This window comes from Gossypium arboreum, chromosome 12, assembly GCF_025698485.1.
Source record: "Gossypium arboreum isolate Shixiya-1 chromosome 12, ASM2569848v2, whole genome shotgun sequence".
Classification (NCBI taxonomy): Eukaryota; Viridiplantae; Streptophyta; class Magnoliopsida; order Malvales; family Malvaceae; genus Gossypium; species Gossypium arboreum.
The window spans coordinates 107163987-107183485 of NC_069081.1; the positions used below are offsets into that span (position 1 = coordinate 107163987).

Sequence of the window (19499 nt, forward strand, 5' to 3'; positions counted from 1 at the left end):
CTTAAACGGACGGAGCCCGAGTATAGACCTCATGTTATGCAAAGATGCTCGTGCACGGTGTGTGGGGAGAAACTCACAAACCTTTACGTTTTATTTAAAAAACTAAACTAAAACTAAAATCACAAAAATTTAAAGCTGAAAAACAACCGGATAAACCAAGTTAGAATATATACAACACGATGCAAATGCATGATTTTTTTGAAAACAAAAAATTTGAGGATCACGACTAAATGTTAATTTGAACAAGGAACTTTGAAAATTTTGACAACGCGAGTTTAATTTGACTCGACTCTCAAAAAGGTTCCCCAGCTGAGTCGCCAGCTGTAGCGACGCAAAAATTTCTCTTTCGGTCGCTAATTGAGGCGATTATTTGAAAATTTAAAAATCGACTTTTGATTTTATTAAAAAAGGGAGTCGCCACCGATCTTTTTTCTAGGTGTGACCGGACACCTAATAAATCATCCTTTTTTAGAAAAGAAAACTTATTCTTACACAAAAATGAAGGTCGAATTTAGGTCTACGTCAAAAGCCAGAGTAACGTTGGGTTCGGGAGTCGGTTACGCGCGAGGAAGGTATTAGCACCCTCGCGACGCCCAAAATTGGTATCTTATTAAACACGTGTTGTCTTGATTTTCAAAAATGCGAATTCAATTTGACATTTAAGTGTGATCCGATTGAAGGAAATGAAAAGTTGTAAGTTTTTGGTTTTTTAGAAGAATATCCCGTTTTTAACATGAGCCGACTAACTTCACCCAACATAGCGATGAAATCAATGACTTAATGTTAAAATCGGTATATTGCCTTATTCTTAAAATTAAAATGTAAAAAGTTTCTAAAATGATAGTAAAAAAATCTAAGAATATTATTGTAAAAATGCGAATAGTGATGTGAATAATATAAAATATTAAAATATCAAAATATTAGAATAATAATAATTAATATTGACAAATAAAAAAATAGAAATAAAAGGTGTACATAATATATATATATTAGAAATAACAATGATGTTTAAAAATAATACTATTAATAATACTACATAAATATATACATATATAAAAAATAAATACGTGATAATATTAAAAATATGTACATAATATAGTGTAAAAAATACATACATAATATAATTAAAATATATACATAAGATAACATGTAAATATATATATATCTAAATAATATAGTATTAAAGATATATACATAAAATAGTATAATATATATATACGTAATATAGAATTTAGAATATACCTAATATATTAAAAGAATATATATAATATAATATTAAGAAATATAATAATAACAAAAAAAAGAGAGAGGGAGAGAGTGGGTGATTTTTGGCCACAAGTCGTTGCCACCGTCCGATCATTAGACATGGCACGGTCATATCGGTGCCACCAGACACTATAAATGGGACCTCAAAAAACTTTTTCGGTAAAATGGATAAGCTTCCTCCTTTATTTTTACTTTCGGATAAAAGAAACAAAATAAGATTGAAAGAAAAAATGATAAGCAAACAAAGAACTTAAAACGAGAATAGACGAAGAAACCTCTTTTGCTTTGATCTTTGATTAATCTCCAAAAAAACTACTCTCTCCAAAAACTAGCCTTTACAATAACTCTTCTCCTTGATTACTCTCAAAAAACCTCTCAAAAATCCTTTACAATAACTTTCTCCCCCAAAACTTCTTCCTCTCCCAAATACAAAATATGAGAAGGCTTATATAGCCATTTACAAAATATTTTTCATTGTTTATATCTTCATTTGTAGGTACAAGTGGTGGTGGAGCAAGTGTGGCTAGTGGAGTAGGTAGTGGAGCAAGTGTGGCTAGTGGAGTTGGTGGTGGAGCAAGTGTGGCTAGTGGAGTTGGTGGTGGCAAAGGCTAGGATTTAGTTGAGAAAAGTTTAGGTTGTGGGCTAGGTTTTTTTATTTTGATTTAGGTTTAGGGTTTGGGCCATTGGGGTTTTGATGTAAATTGGGCTTTGGGTAGTTAAGATTTTGGGTTTTGGGTTTAATTTTGGTAGGTTAGGTAAGGCTAAATTGGGTTTTGATGTAAATGGGTTAAAATTGGCCTACAACAACTTCAAGCTCGTGATTCTGCTAATATATCTAGTAATCGAGGCGATTGTTTAGGTTTTGTTAACTCGAGTAATGTTAAGGCGCAAACTTCTTTGCAGGAATCCCCTAGGAAGAACGTGATAGAGCCTCATCCTAATCCGTCTCAATCTTGCTAAACCATCAGTCAAAGGCATCATGATGATTCAAGTTAATAACCTGTAACTTCTCCATGTCATCCAACACAAGTAACACCATTATACTGGATATTCTTTAAGACTGTCTCACTCGTAATCCCTACTTCATTCATATGCTTTGCCAATTCTTCAACCTTGTTGAACTTCTTACACTACCACTACACACCTCTGCAGATTATGAAAATTTTCCTTTCCCATGTCATTCCTTACCTGACTATCCTTTATGATCCCCTCCCTACGATAACCTCTACGACCATCCCTAACATCACCTTCATACTTGATATTTAGTTTATACGATTGCTGCAGATCACTCTTCATACACCCTCTAGACTCTTTTCTTTTGCCCTGTGGTGGAATAAAAAAAATGGATTCTTGTGTTCAACTTGTTAAAAATTAAAGTGCTTGTAAATAATCATATAAACCAATACATAATATTAATTATTGATAAAGTAGTATATAATAATCACACTAGAATCAACAATTTATAAATAAAAATGCTATATTTTTAATAATATTTGATAAATTCAAGATTATAAATGCAATCAATCATAATTTCTTCAACGATTTATATAATCAATCTCTAAAACTTATTACTCATTTAAGATGTTAGCAATCTTATACAAAATCAATATCTCAAAATCATTCAATACATAAAAAAATTAATCTTGTAAAAAATTCTAATCCATCACAAAAGTCACAATCCTAATTTTTAAAACTAATTAATAAAGTTGTTACTAAATTAGGGAGACACACTTGAAAATATTAAAAAAATTGATCGCCTATTTTATAAAAATTGTAGATAAATTGTGTGAGAGTATAAGAGAAATTTGAGAAAAAATTTACTAGCATTAAAAAAGATAAAAGAAAATAGGGATTTTAGGGTTTTACTGAAAAAAAGAGAATGGTTTATTTTTATATAAAATACTTTATCTTGTGAAACAAATCTTTTCCAAAAAATTTAGTGGGTCATTTTTAAATTTTTTATGAGGTCACCAAGAGTCCATTCACCAATTATATAAATTAAAAGAAAATTATATTTGTGGATAATTGACCCTGCAATCTTCTATGTGACTTGGCATAGAAAAAGTTAAGTGTTAGCATAAGTTTCTTCTTCCTCCAAAAGCTCTTCCTAGGTCTGAATCTAACATGATAAACATTGATTGTATCTCCTGACAACATCAATTTGGAGCCTGTTTACCCTCAAATGATCCATGCATGGTCTTATGAAAATCGAGCTGAATTGAAGAAAGAAGAAAATAGAATTGATATGTACGTCTAGAAGCAACTCATTATGAATATGATAACCTCAACATACTGACCGAGTGTTTAACGTTATCCTCCATCTTAATTTGGCCAAGTTATTACAGCATTTGCATGATAGTCATAACACATCATCAACTATGGTAGCAGAAAAGTTGTAGAGCAAAAGCATCACACCCTTTCCCTTGGCTTCCTTAATTTCTCTTGAAAAAATGAAATTGCAAGTCCCATGCTTTTCCCTAAAAAATTGAGAATAGTAAGATGAGGAAGAACATGTCATAGTTTTTCCCTAAAAATATAGGAAGCGCGTGCTAATATATATACATAACAAAGCTACAATATTTTTTTAAAAAGCTAGGAAGAGTATGTCTTAATTTTTCCTATAAAAAAATTGAAAATAGCAAGTTATTGTTTTTCGTTTAAAAAGGTATCGTTTTACAATAATAGTTATAATGTTTTGAGAATAATTAGCTATAATGTTTCTAAAAAGAAGTGAGAAGAATGTAAGTATACTTAAAAGAGGTATAACATTATATATATAAATTATTTTTTTCATTTTAAATAGTAATGAAATTTAAAGTGTTTGTGCGTGTATATATAAATATATACGAGTTATATTGTACCAAATATTTACAAATTATGATTTTTATCTTAAATTGATCCTTAAATTTTAAAATATTCTAATTATATCTTTAAATTTTAATGGTATATTAATAATTAAAATCTTTCTGCAGAGATTTTTAAAATTTTGCAGAAGTTATTGTTCACTCTCTCTCAAGTTTACTTTATTTTTAGTTTTTAATTTTAAAAGTTATGTGACAAAATTTTACTTTTTTTAAATATTATTTTAAATTATGTCAATAAGATTTCAGGTATCATTAAATGATTAAATTAATAATTTTAATAGCGAAAAACATGATTGATATAATATTGATAATTTTGAGATGTAATTAAAATATTTTAAAATTTAAAAACTAAGTGTCATAGCTTAAAGATATCGAGCACAATTATCACTCTATCTATATATATCAAAGTGGCGTAGATACAACTTAAAGAAGAAGAAGTTATTTATACAGTATAAATGGCAGCAACTTTTCTTTTTCTTTTCCTTTTTATAAATATATAATATGCATTAGAGAATATTAAAAGGGTAAAATATAATAATAGTCATTCAATTATTTAATTTGTTCTATTTTGATCACTTAATTATTAATATTTTCATTTTAATAATTCAACTTTTTAAAATTAAATATTTTGGTTACTCTTCCATTAGTTGCCTAACAAAAGTTTATGATGGGCTTTGTTTTATTGGCCTAATAACAAATTTAGTATTCAATGTTAATAAATATTATATCTTAATTCTCTCCTTAAACATTAATTAGAACAATAAAATTGGACAGTAGGCACAATGGATCGAATATCACATTCACGTCAGGATGGCTTTTCTCAAAACACAAATACACAAGGAATATGGTAAGAGATAATTAATTAGATATTTCCAAGATTATGATTCTTAAAACATGTGTGAGAGCAGAGGAATCCCAACCCGGAATTGCATAGAATAAATTTTACTAATTAATTAGCGACAGACAATAATATCTATGGGTACTAATTAATTCAGTTATGCATCCATATCAATCTTTTTCTTTCAATTCCCAGGCATACATAGAATAAGAACATAGGAATATATATATTTACCAGACATTTCAAAACCAAAGAGCATGTGAAAGAATATGCTAATTAAGAGCATAATAATATCCCAGTTGGCCATGCTTTATCTAATTAGTACAAATATGACCCCTTTTTCTATTAACAAATTAAACCTATACATATTCTCAAGTATATGCTTATGAATCCTCTAGCTACAAGCCTACAATATTTGAAGAGGATAAAGGGATTGGATTCATTTCAATCCATTCGATTTCTAGTTTTATTCTCAAGACATGCGGGTTTTTAATTTCCATTCAAGTATAGGATATTCTCTAACCTAAACTTACCTGCTAGTCTGCCACCTCCTTTATTACATTTGTTTTTGCATGCATCCATATATTTCCCCTCAATTTCGTGACGTAATAATTGAAACAGAATCATATGCTTAGAATCGTCTCCCCTCACATGCTATGAAATGAAAGGTCGAACGAAACATACGTACACTAAAAACAAATTAAGCATTTGTAGAAGCGGGTATATATATATATATATACGTGAAGTGATTGACGTAAGTTAGACTGCACGTAGTAGTACTTAGTGTATAACTGAAGAGATCAAGCATCTCATTCCAATTTTATATATGTATACGTATGCAATTGAATAGCATGCATGCCAAGAAATGCATGCGTGGATATATATTTATCAAATACCCTTACTCAGTCTTACCATAAGGATTAAGCATGTTTATTAATTTGTAATAATGTAGCACGAAATTAAGAAGAGCAATGACTATTCACAAGCAGTATTAGAGTTGAAAAAGAACCTTAGTAAGCATATGACATGGCTAAATGTTAGAAAAGAAAAAAAATATATTCTCATCAAAGAAGAAACTAAAATGTTCTTTTTACTTGTCCCTCCAAATATTTAAATTTGGGTCTATTTGGACAGCATAAAATAATTGAGTAAAAGTATAATTATTAAGGTAGTAATATTACACTCCCTTGTAATTATAAGGTATTGTAATTCCCTAGATATGTTTGGTTGACAGAGTGTAATTACACGTAATTCCTTATGTCATTTTTATAGTACAATTTGTAATTACACGTTATATAATTTATATCTTTAAAAATATCAATTACTATAAAAATTTATTAGTATGGTATAGATAATTTCTAAATAATCATACATATTATGTTAGTTTTAGAGAGTAATATAATTGATAATATAATTACTAATAAAAATAAATATTATATGCAATTTTATCTAATTGTTCTAGTTCATATTTGTTGGGTTATTCTTTTTTAATATTTTAATATACGCTCTTTATCATTATTTGTTGGTCTTTAACCGAGTTTATCATCATCTGAATTTGAATCTACATAATTAAGATTATCAAGATCTCATTCTTCAATGAACTCTTCAAAGTATGAATCAACATCAATTTCACATATAATTGAAGTTATTAAATATGCAACATGTTAGTACGACTCAACATTTATTTTTTTATGCTATACATAGGTGATGCTATTTATATAGAAATTATTAATTTTAGAACAGCAAATGTTTTCTTAACCACATTTCGAAGCTTTAATATCTCGTATTAAAAAACTCGTAAGCTATCTATAGTGCTTGTCTGGCACACCACTCTCTCAAATGGTATCATGCCCCATGATATGGTACATGGAAATATTTTCTATTTGCATAATTAGCATCAGTTATTATAATATTTGGCAAATAGTCTACTACTTTAATTATAAAATTTTGATTAGACTTAATTTGGAAAGACTTATGCTAGGTTATATCTATTTTTATAATATGTAAAATAAGTAAAAATAATATAAAATTTATAAAATATAACCTTTATAAAAAAGGTTTTATAAATTTTCAAGACATTTCATAACACTTCTTATAAATAATAATAAAATTTACATAACTTTAGAAAGTTTTTTTTTTTTATGAATAAGTATAATCATAATATATAGCATGAACATATAAACAAGTTATGTCTATACTTATTGGTCATAAATTTTTATAAATAAATATATTATAACACTTTTATAAAGTGAGAATTAGTTTTATAATAAAATTTTTAATTATAACTTTATTTATTTTAGGATTTAAATAATATAATTTTTATAACTTTATAAAATACACAAATTTATTTTTATAATAATAACTTTTTAGGATTTATAATATAAGAAATTTTTGTCATAACTATCCCAAGCTCTCATACATATTCATCCCGATTCTATGAGACCCACCAATTACAGTGGTTACCCAAACATGTTACTATTGTATAATTATAAATAATTATATCTAAATCTAATTATTATGTGACTTTTAAACACTATTAGATAATTAATTATTAGTAAAATAATAAAATAATAGGGTTTATATTAGAAACAGTACTAGATAACAACTAGTAAAAGAATAAACACTACAAAATAATAATTTAACAAATATTAGCGCCGTATTAATTTGACATAATTTTCCATTTCTAGAAAAAGAGGGGTGAAAGCTAATGTGTGACTAAGTCCTTATAAACATGCATGTTCGTCAAAAGGCCGAAAACCAAAACCAGTTAAGCCATTCTTAGTTTTCTCCAAGAATAAATTCTCTATCGAAGATGCGCAAGCATTCACATTTTGTCTGGTAGATATAGATTCCTTCAAAATATGTAAATATTTCATTTAATCAATAAAACATTGGATTATTTTATATATATATATATATATATATATATATATATATATGAGTGTTGGAGTTTCGTAACTGCTAAAAAACCCAACTTTAATTGATATTTAAAATAAAAATTTTAAATAATTTAATAATTAAATTGTATTTTTTAATTAAATCATCAAAATAAAACTTATCCAAATGAAGTCAAAAATATTCTCTTTATACACATATATAAAACACATAAACATATGCTTTTGAATTAAGAAAATTATTTTCAATTGTTTATTATATTATTTAATCATTATTATAACAAAATATTATTATATTAGGGATTACAATTTTTGAATTTTTATCCAAATATTTTGTTGAACTAGGACTATAAAAAGTTTATTTTAAAATTTAATAATTTAACTATATATTTATATTATATTTTGTTATCAATGTCAAACTAACATTTTTTATTTCATAAATTGATGGTGCTTATTAGTAAGTTTTATGGTAATTCTCAGCTAAGTACATAAATTTATAGTAGTTAAAACTAATGTCTATCACTATTTCTTTCTTTACAAAAGCAAAAGCATTAAGCATACAACCACAAACTAAACTAGCGGCCAACTGAAAGCTGCATTTGAAGTTACTGTCTCTAAAGTGCATGTCGTTGTAATTTTATCATGATTCCTATCCATTTTTAGTTTTAGGCTCAGCCTGTTTGATTGAAAATGATTTTCAGAAAATAATTTTTAGAAATTGATTTACTTTTTTAAAAAAATTAATATTTTTTGGTGTTTGGATGAATTTGTGCAAAATATTTTTTGTTATTTGGCAAATTTCTTGAAAAAATTTCATAACAGTTGTTTTCAATTAAATAAATATACATTTGAGATTTATGATAAATAGTGAATTGATTAGAAAGTGATGTTAAGGTGAAACTATAGTAAATAATGAATCTTCATGATGTTAAAGATTAAATTGTAAACTTTGTGAAATTTACAATTGAAACAATGTAGTGATATGCATGAAATTTTGTTATGTGAAATAAGATATTATAATGAATTATTTGATTAAAGTGTTTACATGGTGAAAAATAAATTACATGGCAATAGGAACTAAATTGAAAAGTGTACAAAGTTTAAGTGTGAAACAATTTAATATGTGAATAAGGAAATTATGACAATAGTTTAATGAATGTGTTATGATGTGATGAAATATGCATAAAGTATTGTAAAAGTGAAATTGTGGGAAAATATGAAATTTTATGATGACAAGGACTAACTTGTTAAACTTGAGAAAATATGTGGATGAAATAATACAAGTGAAATATATAGAAATTTGATATGTGAAACAAGATATTGAGGCAAATTATGTGATTAAAGTGTAACAAGAAAGAAAATTGATTTAATATGAATAATTAGTGAATACTTATGACAAATAGGGTCTAAATTGAAAAGTTATGTAAAGACCCGAAGTTTGCGGGTATCGAAAAATTGTATTTTCGGGTCACTGCTTTCGTAAAATGAATTCGTAAATATTTATTAGAAATATTTACGAAGTTAGTTGTGAGGTTAATTAGATTTTGGCTAGGTGAATTAGTTTGAACTAAAGTTAATTTAGTGTAAGGACTAGATTGAATATAGGGTAAAAGTTGAATTAAAGAATCAAGAAAAGTTAAAGAACTAAATTAGCAATTAATCCATAAGTGCCAAATGTATGGTAAAATTAAATACATGTGTTTTGTAATACATGTATTTACTTATTATTTAAGTTAATAATAATTATTACTAAAATATAATATAATAATATAATAAAAATAACATAAAATAAATAATAAATGAAATAAAGATAGAAAAGAGAAAGTAAAGAGACGAAACAGAGAAGAACAGGTGAGAAAAGAGAAAAAAAAGAAAGAAAGGAGAAATAGTGATTTTAAGGTTTTAAGTGGTAAGTTAATTTAATCCATTTTTTGTAATTTTGATGTTATTGGAATGAAAAAATTTAAAATTAGGGTTTTATGGTGAAATTAGAGAATTAAATTTAGTTTTAAGTGAAAAATTGAATGAAAAATAAAGAATAAATTGTAAAGAAATAAAGTTTGTATTAGTTAGTGATTAAATTGAAAACTATGCAAGAGTTGAGTATAAATTGAAATGTTCAATATGAAATTGTAGTGTATTGATAAATTTTAATTGTTTTAATGTTGTAGCTAACGTTGAGCCGAAAGCCTCAACTAGGAAAGGAAAAGAGAAAGTCAACAAGGATTAGCTCGGAAAATACAGTTTGTATTTCTATAATCTGAAAACTAAAATTATTTGTTGTATTTAATATTATGTATGATAAGTGAAATTGAGGTGAGTTTGATATATTGATATTGAATTGAATTATTTTGTGAAAGTATGTGTATGATTGAAAAGTGTATTGAATTGGAATGGTTTGAAATTGTATATTGATTGGAAATTGAATTATTTATTGAAATACCCTATTAACAATGTCGAGCTAAGTCGGATATAATTGGCATGCCATAGGATTGGAAGTGTTTAAGGATATTTCGACTTCGAGTCGATGAGGCACGATGTGTCGTATTATTATTGCTTCGGATAAATCCGATGAGGTACTGAGTACAGTATTTGTTTTACTTCGGCATGGCCGATGAGACACTGAGTGCCATAATGGTGTGTTTATGAATCCGTGTATCCGTCGGAGTCCGAATCATATTAATAGGGATATATTAATGAATTGATCAAATGATTGATATTGAATAATATTGAATAAGAAATGGATATTGATATTGAAATTGAAATTGAGAAATTTATTGTGAAATGCTATTGAATAGCAATTAAGAGATTGAAATAGAAAATATGATTATTGAAAGTGATATGGATGATGAGTTTATGAAATTAATTATGTAATTGAATGATTTTTATTATGTATGATTATGTATATAAACATTATAATTTTTTGCCTAATAAGTATTCGGATTATAGAAATACCACTGAGTTTATATTTAGCGTACAGTTGTTTCCGTGCGCAAGTTAGATAAAGTCTGATCGTTGAATCAGCATCCAAAGCTGATCTCGAACTTAAATCACGTGGTGAAGTATTTTTACTTTTGAAAATGGCATGTACCTAGGTTGTCTTTTGATGTCATTTTGAGTTGTGAATATTAATGGTGTATAAGATGATATTGGTTGATCTATATATACAAATATATGTCTTATATTATGGTCATTTACATGGTTTAATTTGAATTGATTTGGATGGTATTTAAATAAATTGTTTAGATAATTTATGTTAGATATTTATAAATATACATGATTTAGATCGTTATATTGATAGTTTTGACATGTTTTGGATATATTTAATTGTATTTTGGATTGGTTGAATAAATGGTATTTGAGTTGCTTATTATTTAAGAATTGCAGGATTGGTAAACTTGTTGTATAAAGCTCATTTTGAGTCCACATAGCCTGGCACACGGGCGTGTGACCAGACCGTGTGAGACACATGGTTTATACATGGGTGTGTGGTTAGGCCGTGTGTCCCCAGCAACTTAAAAATTTTAGAAACAGAATGCCCAGGTATTGCCACACAAGCAGAGACGCGGGCGTGTGTCTTAGCCGTGTGAGGTACACGGTCTAGCACACAGGCATATGGATTGGCCATGTGAGGTAAGTCAAAGAGTTACACAGGGTAGGACATAGCCTAAAGCACGGGCATGTCATAGGGTCACACGGGCGTGTCCTTAAACCACATGGGCGTGTGAGCCTTACGCCTAGGAAAAATTTTGAAATTTCTTGAAAAATCCTCTGAGTTTCCAATTAAGTCCCGGTTTGTTTTTAATACATGTATTGGGCTTCGAGGGCTCATTAAAGGGATGTTATGATTAAATTTCAATGAGTATGTTAAATGATTATATGATTGCCCGTAATTGTTCTGAACTTTTCGATAATGCCTCGTAACCCTGTTCCGACAACGGATAAGGGTTAGGGGGTGTTACAAGTTATGAAAGTTTATAAGAGAATATTTGATAAGTGAAGAATGTAGTGGAGAATGTAACATCATGGTGCTTTTACTCGATGTTCAGGTTGGGTATGGAGATGTCACAGTGAATAGAGCCTTATCAATTTGGGAAATGTCTTATGAAAAAAAAATTTGGTAAGACATTTTACGGGAATAAAGGGGTAATTTTACATTGACCATCCTATTTTACATGAAACAAATATCGAAAACGGCTGAAAATATTTCCGTAAAAGCTTTTATGTTGAAACAAACGGGGATCAACCTAAGCTCAACCCTCAACCATTCCCACATTTGCTTGTGCAGTCATAAGAAGTAAATTAAGAATGTTTTGTTTAAGATTTAAATGTTTAGTATTGTTGTTCGAAGTATTTTTGAGAAATAAAATATTCATTTTAATCATAATGTTGTAAAAGAAAAATATAATTTGTTGAATACCTTTAAACAATTAATATTAATTATTTACAAAATTTAATTTCAATAGATAAAATATAACTATTACAAATTTAAATATATGACGTTATCTATTTGAAATAAATTTTAATAGAAAAATAATTGTATATGAAATTTAAATATTGCATAAAATATATGGATTATAAATAAAGTTAAAATGCAATTTGATTCTAAAAAGTGTTTTTTCCAAATACAAAAGTTAAAAAAAATTGTTTTTTCGTTTGGGTCCAAAAGCAGTTTTCATTCCAAAAATTATCTATTTAGCATTAATGCTTATGGCTACAAAAGCAGTGTTGATTCTAAAAATATTGATGAGGTTTTTTTTCATGGATTTTCAAACTTAGGTCTCTTTATCGCCAACAAATTCATACTAACTTTGCAAAAAAAGAAGTCACACAAAGGAAGGGAATTCAGGGTTAGCATATAGTTAAACTTGATCATTGTGGGGTCAAAAGGACTGTTTGCAACAGAGAATATATATATATGTGAGATGATAATGTAATTAATATGCAGAGGAAAAAGGGGTGAGTTGGGTAGCTGCAAGGGCGCACCAAAAAATGCTAATCCGAATCAGACCATCATTTTCATGCCTTGCCATTGGTTCTGTTGACCTTTAACCCTTAGATTTCCTCACTACTTTGTTTTCCTTGTTTTCACTCAAACTTCTCTCTTTAAGTTTAACCATAGGTTAATGATAATATCAACCTTTTCTACTTGTTAATTAAAATCCAGTGGTACAGATCTCGTAGTAGCTAATTTATCTTGTTTTTCCATTTTATTTCCACATTCATAGGATTCTTAAGTGCATAATATTGCTGCTTTTTGTAGACTGAAGAATGTGTAATAATAAAGTGAAAAAGTTGACAAGAGATATATGAGGAGAGAGAGGAGGGAGAAGCGTATCTTTGAGTCAGCCATGCACCTTTGGCACGCTGTCAATTTTCCACAAATGTCGTGTTGATTTTGCAATCCATGTCTGCAATTTGGGATTTTGAATTTTAATTTCTGGGGGGATATTATTGGGACAAAATTGAGAGGTCTCTCATTTTCACAATTTGTGGGATTCTGGAATGGGAATAGAACAATGGAACCTTTCCTCCTCATAATAACAACCCACTATGAATAGCATCCTCCTAACAATTAAAAAAGAATGTTGAGTATACATTCTCCTAGCGGATTAGAGTATTCTAAAGGGGCATCAATATGATATATACTTTAATCCTAAAGAAAACTAGTCCCACTGATCCGATCAAAGCTGTGTGGTGAAGTGAAGAAAAAAAACATCAATTCTGGACTAGAAATAAACAACATCTGGTCCTTCCATACCGATTGGTTAAATTGACAGGTACAGTCATTTCTTTGTTCCATAAAACTGGAGCAATGATATGGTGTTCGATTTTATAAGCTGTGTACATCTGAAGTGGTCTCAGAAATTGAATATATAATTAGGTGGATCAAGTTCTTATCGTATTAAGTGAGTGCTTGGAAATAATTGAAACCTTTTAGTTATCCTGAATTAGTGGAAATCAGGTTGGTCTAATGACAAGTCTCCTTTGTGTTATTGTAAATCAACTAGCCAATCAGCTTCAATATTTTGCACAACCCCTCCTGACTTGCCAAAGAGACGGTGCCCCTCTTTCATATTAAGTGTTTTTAGAACTCCTAAACGTAAAAGACAGATTAGCTTATATTATATTTAACAATGTACGTATGATTGTCATCATAAAACAGAATTATGGAATAGGGAATGGTCCCACTGCCATCCACTTTAAATTCCTTCTCCAACTCCGTCAAAATCTTCATGAGAACATGTTGTTGTCCATTTCATCAAGTAAAAATAACATCTGGTAGGGATTTGGCCATTTTCCGGTGAACATCCACCCCAACAACACCTTTCAAGTTTCAAGTGGAGGAAGGATAATAATAAGTGCAAAGGATATTTTAGAATGTGCTGTGGTACGGGCACATCAACCATATTCCCTTCCTAGTTCCTTCTCCATATATAAATAATATGATGTCTTCCCGTAAACACTCACTCAGCAATTCCTATTCCAATTCACCTATTGTGCCACTGTCACCACTTGCTCTCTCCCAAGATCAAGATAGAAGCATGGTCAAGTTCTCAAAGCAGTTCGAAGGGCAGCTTGTTCCCGAGTGGAAAGAAGCTTTTGTTGATTACTGGCAACTCAAAGAGGACCTCAAGAAAATACGTCTCCTTAATAATAATACTACTACCAATACTCATCAAACCACTTCTTTTCCCCATAATCTCTTGTCTTCAATCAGCAAGTTTGGTTTATTTGGCCGACGTAGAGACCAGGGTGTCATTCAAGTACTCTTTGGCTCCCTCTACTTAAAGTTTATTTACTTTTTACCGTTTGTCATGTTGGAACTAATTGATGGGCGGTGTGGACAGGTTCACAAGCGACTGACCGCTTCGGCTAGCAAAGGAGGAGATTTGTTGTACGAGACAGAATTGCTAGAGCAGTTTGCTGATACTGATGCTGCCAAACAATTTTTTGAATGTTTGGACATGCAACTTAACAAAGTGAACCAGTTTTATAAAACAAAGGAGAAAGAGTTCCTGGAAAGAGGAGAATGTTTGAAGAAACAAATGCAGATTCTGAGTGAGCTCAAAACTATTATCAAGCAACAGCAGCACCGCAAAGGAGAGGAGGAGGACGCCTCCATTTCCTGCTCTATCTCTTGCGGTACTATTTCTATCTATTTAATGTTTCAACCGACTTCTTGTGTTTATAAGAGAACAACATTTTCCTTTCCTTCCTTCCATTTTCCATTCACGTCCACAATCATAAAATATTTACTTAACATGTCCTTTTTTACCGTATGTAAGGTTTGCTAGATTGTAATGTAATGAAAAGAAAAAGAAATAATTATAAAATAACTAAGGAAGGGGGACGAACTATACAGAAAACTATAAAATTCTCAAAGACATGCAACAAGGGACTGACAACTGGACCACTAATAATATTGAACAAGTCTCTGTTTTCGTTGTATGCAGAGGAGGACTCTGTCCGGGACAGAACAGAGCAAGAACAACAGCAGCAAGACAGCTTCATGGATGAATTGGAGAGAAATGAAGTGCCCTTTCCAGACTCTCCAACATCAGATGAGATCGGGAAACCAACAGATATCAATATGAAAACAGAGAAAGGAAAATTAAGAACGCTGTCAGGTCGTGTATTCAGTTTCCAGGGAAAGAGCCTAAGAATAAACATTCCTCTCACTACACCATCTCGTACCTTCTCCGCTATCAGTTACCTTGTTTGGGACGATTTAGTCAACCAGTCTTCAAAGAAATGTGGACCTCAAGGGCGTGGTAAGCTGCATATCAACAAGTCCAAGCTGCATCATGCTCAGAAGATGATCAAAGGAGCTTTCTTAGAGCTATATAAAGGATTGGGTTATCTCAAAACTTACAGGTAGGTGTAGCTATCATCATTCCTCACAAGTCAAAAAGTCCAACATATTCCTCCCATGATTATATTACCCAGTTCATAATGAGCACGACAGCTTTAACCCCTTTTTTGCTCTAACTATGATTTTCAGGCACTTGAACATGCTTGCTTTTATAAAAATTCTCAAGAAGTTTGACAAAGTATGTAAAATCTTATTGAGTCCTTACAGTGATTATTCCATTTCCATTTACATAAATAACAAAAGATGAACTCCCTTGTCTACAAATGGACTTTTCAGGTTACTGAAAAACAAGTTCTTCCCGTCTATCTTAAAGTAGTGGAGAGTTCCTATTTCAACAGCTCAGATAAGGTAAGGAACTGAAGCAAAAAAACCTAGCTAGTAAAAATCCAGGTGCCTGTCAGTCAGGCATAGGTCTGTTAGGCAAAATATATTTCCAAGAGTTTTTTGATGCTTGCCACTAGTTATTTATTCGTCTGGTTATTAATATTTTCCGACAATGTTAAGTGGCTATTGATTCCGTATTGCGTGTCAGCAAAAGCACATCTAGTATTTATGTAAAATCAAAACATAGATATGGTTGTCTGATATGTTTTGGGTACAAGTTGGTAATCTGCTTATTAGTCTTGGAAATGACAGGTAATGAACTTATCAGATGAAGTTGAGGATCTATTTATCATGCATTTTGCTGATGAAGATCGCAGGAAGGGTATGAAATATCTCAGACCACGACAGCGTAAAGAATCACATGCTGTAACCTTCTTCATTGGTTAGTTCCTCCACCTTTTCGCAAAACTAGGATTAACAACAGCGAACTGTTTTTTCTCTAAGAAAAGAATAACTTTAACTCAAATGATATTTCCCTCAACCAATTCTTTTTGGTGGAAAGCTACTTTGCCAAAAGATTGGTTTTAGAGAAGCAAAAGCATTGACCCATTAGGCCACTAGATTTAAAAATGAAGTTCACTTTATTGGTGGACAATAAAGCATAGTTTCATGCTTCAGACAAATTTGACCGTACATGGATTCATCCTTTAAACGACAGCCCATTAACGCAGCATCCAGCACTATTCAGTTCCCAGTGTGCCGTACCAATGTATATTGCATCTTGCTTGGACACTTCTAAATCTAGGACTCATCTCTGTCATCATGTTATATACAACACATTAACAAGTCCATTCTATTGTGCATGATCCAAGACTAGATTCTAGATAAATATCTAATATATATTTCCATCATATCATATCAGACATCCCAACTGAACAAATTTTAATGCAACACTTGTGTTCCTAGATCGCCTACTTAGAATTTGAATTCAACTAATTGGTTTGAAGTTTTAAACATGCTCAGGGCTCTTCGCTGGGTGTTTCGTGGCCCTTCTTGCCGGATACATCATTATGGCTCATATCACTGGGATGTATAGAAGACAACCAGATTCAATTTATATGGAAACAACCTACCCTGTACTTAGGCAAGTAGCGAGCTTCGACATGTTTTAAGATATATAGAGTTCTTATGCTCTAACGTCTGATCAGTACTCTCTTTCTGCAGCATGTTCAGTCTATTGTTCCTACACTTCTTTTTGTATGGTTGCAACATTTTCATGTGGAGAAAAGCTCGTATCAATTACAGCTTCATCTTTGAGTTAGCTCCCACCAAGGAGCTTAAGTACAGAGATGTTTTCTTAATCTGTACTACTTCAATGACGGCTGTTGTAGGAATCATGTTTGTTCACTTGTCACTGGTTACAAAAGGGCATTCATACGCCCAGGTTCAAGCAATACCCGGTCTCCTCTTATTGGTAAATTTCCAACCTTAAGGCACTTCTTTGGATGCAAATATGTTGGCTGGTCATACCGCAGATGTTTTTAACTTTCTCCACCGTGTGCAGGCCTTCGTTTTATTGCTAGTCTGCCCCTTCAACATCTTCTACCATTCAAGTCGTTATCGTCTCCTTGGTGTGATACGTAACATAATTTTATCACCTCTCTACAAGGTGCTTAATTTATTATTGGGGTGTTGTAGATAGCCAAACCTTTTCAAATTGGCTAAAGATGAAAATCCAGTTTCCTAATTAATTACAACTATTTGTTTACAGGTTGTGATGTTGGATTTCTTCATGGCTGATCAACTTTGTAGTCAGGTTGGTTTAACTGCTGATTAAGTACTGTGAAGGCACAGAGAATCATGATAACTAGCTGATCTGACAGTAAGGCATATTCTTGAACTGTAGGTACCAATGCTTAGGAACCTCGAGTACGTCGCTTGTTATTACATAACTGGAAGCTACAAAACTCAAGACTACGGATATTGCATGAGAGCCAAGCATTACAGAGATCTTGCTTATGCAGTGTCCTTCCTACCTTATTACTGGAGAGCTATGCAGGTATATTTTTGCTCCCCGGAACTTGGTAGTTCCAACTTTGCCTTATTCCATATTTTGGTTGAGACTAACTAATCTGATGTGACCAAAAATGTGTTTCGACTGGCTTGCAGTGTGCTCGACGGTGGTTTGATGAAGGACAGACCAATCACCTTGTCAATCTAGGTAAATATGTATCAGCAATGTTAGCAGCAGGGGCCAAAGTGGCGTACGAGAAAGAAAGGAGTATCGGATGGCTATGTCTTGTAGTTGTCATGTCAAGTGCTGCAACAGTGTACCAGTTGTATTGGGACTTTGTAAAGGACTGGGGTTTGCTTCAAATGAATTCCAAGAACCCTTGGCTAAGGAATGAACTAATGCTTCGTCGAAAGTTCATTTACTACTTCTCCATGGTATGGTTACACCCTCCTCTCACTTCCCCTGCCTGCTACTAGAAAAAACAAAATGTTACACCCCTTAAAATATAATTGCCATTGGCAGTGCATGAGAGCTAATCTATCAAGGAGGAGAATAAGAATAAACATTATCTGAAAATGAATGTTGATAATGCCATTTCACAAACAAAAGTAAGATTCTTGGTCTTACTCGGAAGCAAATATGAAAACAGAAGAGATAGCCAGATAGGTGAAGTAATGGATAATGTCAGAAATTACAATACACATTAGGAACACGAGTAGAGATCATCTAAGAAACAAGAAATTAAAATAAGTGGAGCCTGTTTTGAACAAAATTTTGCATGACATGCAGGGATTGAACCTTATCCTCAGGCTGGCTTGGCTGCAAACAGTTGTCCATTCAACCTTTGAGCATGTTGATTACAGGGTAACCGGGCTGTTTTTGGCGGCGCTTGAGGTGATTAGAAGAGGACTGTGGAATTTCTACAGGTAATAAATTATAAACCCATTTTGTTTAATATATATTTGCTGAATCTTTTCAAGTGTAGCCCAACAAGCACACGCAGAACATTTCATTTCAACTTGAGAAATGGTAACGACCAAATCTTGCAATGGTCCAGGCTGGAGAATGAGCATCTAAATAATGCTGGCAAGTTCAGGGCAGTAAAGACAGTACCACTTCCCTTTCATGAAGTAGATGAGGAAGAGTGATGCCCATTGGCAAAAGTGGGTCTCGCTATTCGATTCAGGTCAATCACATAATTCTTTTATCAGCAGAATTTTCATGTTGTTGCGGTTGTTGTTGTTGACGGTGATTTTATTCAAGTTAATTAACAAGGCATAAACTTGCTTGTTATTTTTCCAAAGAAATTGGAGAACAGTTTATACTTGTATAAAAATTCTTCAACAAGCAATAGAAATTTATGCAACTCACTCTTTTTGCATTTTTCATTTCTTCTGTAATTAACTTGGTACCAGCTTCTTAC

General features: G+C 31.1%; 1 protein-coding gene across 1 annotated transcript; it reads left to right on the top strand.

The window, feature by feature from the left end:
• The first annotated feature begins 13923 nt into the window (after positions 1-13923).
• LOC108478759 (phosphate transporter PHO1 homolog 1) lies at positions 13924-19457 on the top strand. The gene is made up of 14 exons (XM_017781222.2): positions 13924-14629; positions 14714-15008; positions 15320-15740; positions 15868-15916; positions 16015-16086; positions 16375-16504; positions 17086-17206; positions 17287-17536; positions 17627-17731; positions 17834-17878; positions 17969-18121; positions 18232-18510; positions 18866-19002; positions 19134-19457. The coding sequence occupies exons 1-14, from the start codon at positions 14309-14311 to the stop codon at positions 19222-19224; spliced, it is 2469 nt and encodes an 822-aa protein (XP_017636711.2). The 5' UTR covers positions 13924-14308; the 3' UTR covers positions 19225-19457.
• The last annotated feature ends 42 nt before the right edge of the window (positions 19458-19499 follow it).